At 55.5% G+C, this 3,585-nt stretch overlaps 1 protein-coding gene across 2 annotated transcripts in view; it reads left to right on the top strand.

Annotated features, from left to right (window-relative positions):
* The first annotated feature begins 47 nt into the window (after positions 1-47).
* Positions 48-3,585, top strand: part of SLC48A1 (solute carrier family 48 (heme transporter), member 1) — a 6,950-nt gene continuing 3,412 nt past the window's right edge. The window contains exon 1 of one of the 2 annotated variants that reach the window (XM_010837514.1): positions 48-608. In XM_010837514.1, coding sequence (XP_010835816.1) covers positions 575-608 — 34 coding nt within the window. In that variant the 5' untranslated portion in view covers positions 48-574. Of the gene's footprint in view, positions 609-1,824; positions 3,048-3,585 lie in introns of those variants that run through there. The other variant, XM_010837515.1, reaches the window with a different exon arrangement.

The following is a 3,585-nucleotide window of genomic DNA, read 5'->3' as shown; positions in this document are numbered from 1 at the left end:
CCAGTAGGGCAGAGGAGGCTAGCACTGGTGTTGAGAGCGTCAGCGCGCTGGTGGAGGTCCCGTGCTTACCAATGCTGCGCTCGCTCTGCATCTTTGGGCATGTTGTTCACTTCTCTGTGTTGTAGAGTTGGTGAGAAGATGAAACATATTTTTTCTACTTGCTCACTTTTTTTTTTTTTTTTAACGCTTTCTATGTGTCGGGCACCCTGTTAAGCAAACTGCTTCTGTCATCTCATTTAATCCTTAATTAGTCATTATTCCTGTGTCCATTTTACAGGTCAGGCTTAAACTGAGGCTTAGTGTAAATAAATAGCTTACCCAGGGTTACACACCTCCATGAAATAATATGTGTGGGAAAGCACTCTGGGAAAAAAGTACATGTGAGGATAATGCTTCTACATTAGGATGATCTTATTGGTAACTAAACTCTGCCAAAAGAGCCCTAAATGGACTAACTAAAAATAACTAGATTTGCTCATTGCCCTGAAGCTTACTGACTACGATCTGGATAGAGAAGGAACGGAGGTGGGGTTTCTGCCTTGTAAGAGGGGCATAGGTTACCGCAGCCTAAGCAATGCCAAGCCGAGCACTGGGGGTCTCCAAGGAAGGTGAGTGGGTGCCCGGCTGGGCTGCTCCTCATGCCCGCCTGGACTCCCCACCTGTGGGTTCCTGTCCTCCTGGGGGGAGCCTGCCCACCTCTGCTCAGTTATCTGCAGTCCCCTGGCCCCTTTCCGCTCTGCACCCCGCTCCCCCCGCCTGCCATGCTCCTCCTGGTTCTCTTGTCCCTGTAGAGTATTCCCATTTCCCTCGGCCCTGCTGCTTTCCCCTCTGGATGGCAGGGTGACTCCTCAGGTGAGACCCAGGGGTTGCCCTGATGAGACCGGACAGGAGGGGGCTGCTTGGAGCTGAGGAGGAAGGGCCACCCCTGGAATCTGAGCTGGGTGTGTGGAGTCTGACCCATGGAGGCGTGTGACCGTAGGCACATCAATGCCTCCTGGGCTCGGTTTCCTCTTCTGTTAGGAATGGGAGGAGATGCTGCCGACAGGCGTGTTGTGTGAGGCCCCCATTCAGGTCTAGAATGTAACAGCTGTCTGTCCTCTCCCTGAATCACCCATCTTGCAGCTTCCTGTTGGGGGGCAGCCCTGGGGAGTCCCAGGGTTTCCCTCTAACCCAGTCCTGCCTTCTCTCCCTCCCTGAAGACATCCCTTAGCCTCCAAGACAGGCCAGCTATGTATGGAGTTGCGTGCAGGGAGAGGTGTGAGGGCAGCAACAGCTGGGGCAGGATCCTGGCACCTCCCTGACAGCCATTGCAGAACCGAAGATGCCCGGTGACGGTGGGAGCGGCGGCCGTGGTTGTGGCCCTCGTGGTAGCAGCGGGGCAGGTGGGGGAGGGGCAGTGAGGGCCACACGCCCGCTCCACGTGAATGAGTGCTGAGAGTGTCTGCAGCCAGTCAGCCTCTTCCTCTTTTGGGGAGAATCATCAGCAGATTTGTGAGCACCCCACTTCTGACTTGGCATTTTCAGAAACTGCCGAGTCACCAGAGGGCAGCCCCAGCGCACTCCTTCCCCTGTGTGCCGGGCGGGGCTGCTGGGGGGTGCTGGTTTCCTGGAGCCCCTGGGAAAATGTGCCTGGGTGGAGACCCACTCTCCCTGATCCTGGTGGTTGTCCGGGAAGAAGTGGCTTGAGAAGCTGGAGAAATGATTTTGCTTGGGAACCCTTGGGAAGAAGACTGACTTTAGGTCTAGTAGACCAAAATAGAGTAAGATTGGAAAGCTTGGCTGGGTATCTAGCGGGCTCTAGGTTCTTCCCGTGAGCTGAGTGAGAGAAGCTGGGGTGGGGAGAGGGGTGTGGGAACAGAGGGGGCCCCATGTTCAGTGGCTCACTCATCTGCGTTTCCCTGTGGGCCCCCCAGTCTCCTCCTGGCTCCTCACCTCTAACCCAGCCACTGGGGGTTCTTTCACTGACCAGCTGTGTGCCTTTGATGTCCCAAGCCAAGCAGGGCCCTACTCCTTGAGGCAGATGGGCTGGAGCAAGGAGTGAGGTTTGGCATGGACGCGCAGCTGGGTGAGGAAACTATCCGCTCTACCCCGAGTCATGCAGACCAGGCTTCCTGCAGTCTAGAGTGTCCCAGGGAAGGGAGCAGGGCTGAGGCGAGGGAGGGACCCTGGGGACTCTTGCTGCCTCACTGACCACCTGGGTGGAGTTAGGGGCGGTCCCTCTTCTATGGGCAGAGGCAGGAACCAGGATGAGTGGGGATGGGCCTGCTTCCAGATGTGGCTGGTGTTTATCTGGAGGCCAGGCCTGTGAGCAGGGGAAGTGAGAGGTGGGGGCAGGTTGTGCCTGCTTATTAACGGAGAGCTGGGATCTGGAACACCCTGAATGGTCGTCTTCCTCTTCTTCCTGCTCAGCCCTTTTTACTACATGGATGGATGTGGGGGTGGATACATGGGTGTTTGGGAGGCACCGCTGGAGCACAGCTAGTAGACTAAGAGAGGGCATCTCACAGGCCCTTATTTCAGCGTTTCCTAACCCAGAGATTGCTGAGTCACAGGGGAATCGCTCTGACCTCCTTATTTTTCCCCTAAGCTGGCTTCCAGAATCTTTAAGTGTAAAACATCAGAGAGCCATCTATTTCAGCCCCTCCATGGTGACAGAGGGCAAGAGGAGCTGTCACAGAGGTGCCCATCTGACGGCTGCTTGGATGTGCATAGTGACAATACCCTTCCTTCCTAGGGCCCTTTAAGAAACCAAACAGCTCCCCCAGTGAACACTTAGGATGCACGTGAGATGATTGGGAAAGATTTCTGGGAAGGGTGACTAGCACAGCATCCATTCAGATCATGGAAGACGTACGCAGAAGCTGGGGGGTTGGTATTCTGTCCTTCTCTGGCCTGGACCCGCTTCCTGCCTAGGCAGGGATGAGGACATGCTTGTCCTGGCTCAACCTGACTCTAGGGCCACATTCCAGATCCCTAACCCCTGAGGGAAGTAGGGGTTGAGCGTGGGTCAAACACCATGGGAGAGGAAGCCGCAGGTGTTGGCGGAGGTGAGTCCTCACTAGCGGGGAGCCTTGTGTCACCCAGTTTCCAGGTTGGTGGGAACTTCGGGCGTCCCTTCTTTCAGATGTGGAGGCTCTGAGAGTCACGAGCAGCCCTGCAGTGCCAAGCCCAGGCTTCCTGGCTGGCAGCCTCGTGGTTCTCTGTCCCTTGCCAGGCTGCCTGAATTGTGACAGCTTCTGAGGTGGTAACCAGAGCAGAGATCTGTGATGACTCCCCCTCCACCTTCTTATTTTCCCCCAACTTAAAAAAATATTATGAAATATTTCAGGCTCATAAAAAGGGATAGACAATTTAGTGAACTCCCTTAAATATCGTAGATTCAGTCAAAGCATTCTCCCCCACCCCGATCTCCCTATCTGCTTCCCCTCCCTCTCTCCCCTGCCAGAGCTGACCACCGCTTCCCCCAGCCTCCCAGTGCCCCTCTGCGTGTAGTGTGTGCGGCTCACTTTCTGGAAGGCCTCCTGACTCTCAGGATACAGCAGCCTCCACACAGCTGACTCTGCCTCATTCCTCATTCCTCCCTTG

The sequence above is a fragment of the Bison bison genome, unplaced genomic scaffold (genome assembly GCF_000754665.1).
Source record: "Bison bison bison isolate TAMUID 2011002044 unplaced genomic scaffold, Bison_UMD1.0 scf7180017864077, whole genome shotgun sequence".
NCBI classification, from domain to species: Eukaryota; Metazoa; Chordata; class Mammalia; order Artiodactyla; family Bovidae; genus Bison; species Bison bison.
Note: the sequence above shows the minus strand (reverse complement) of the source record. Positions and strands in the feature narration are given on the sequence as shown.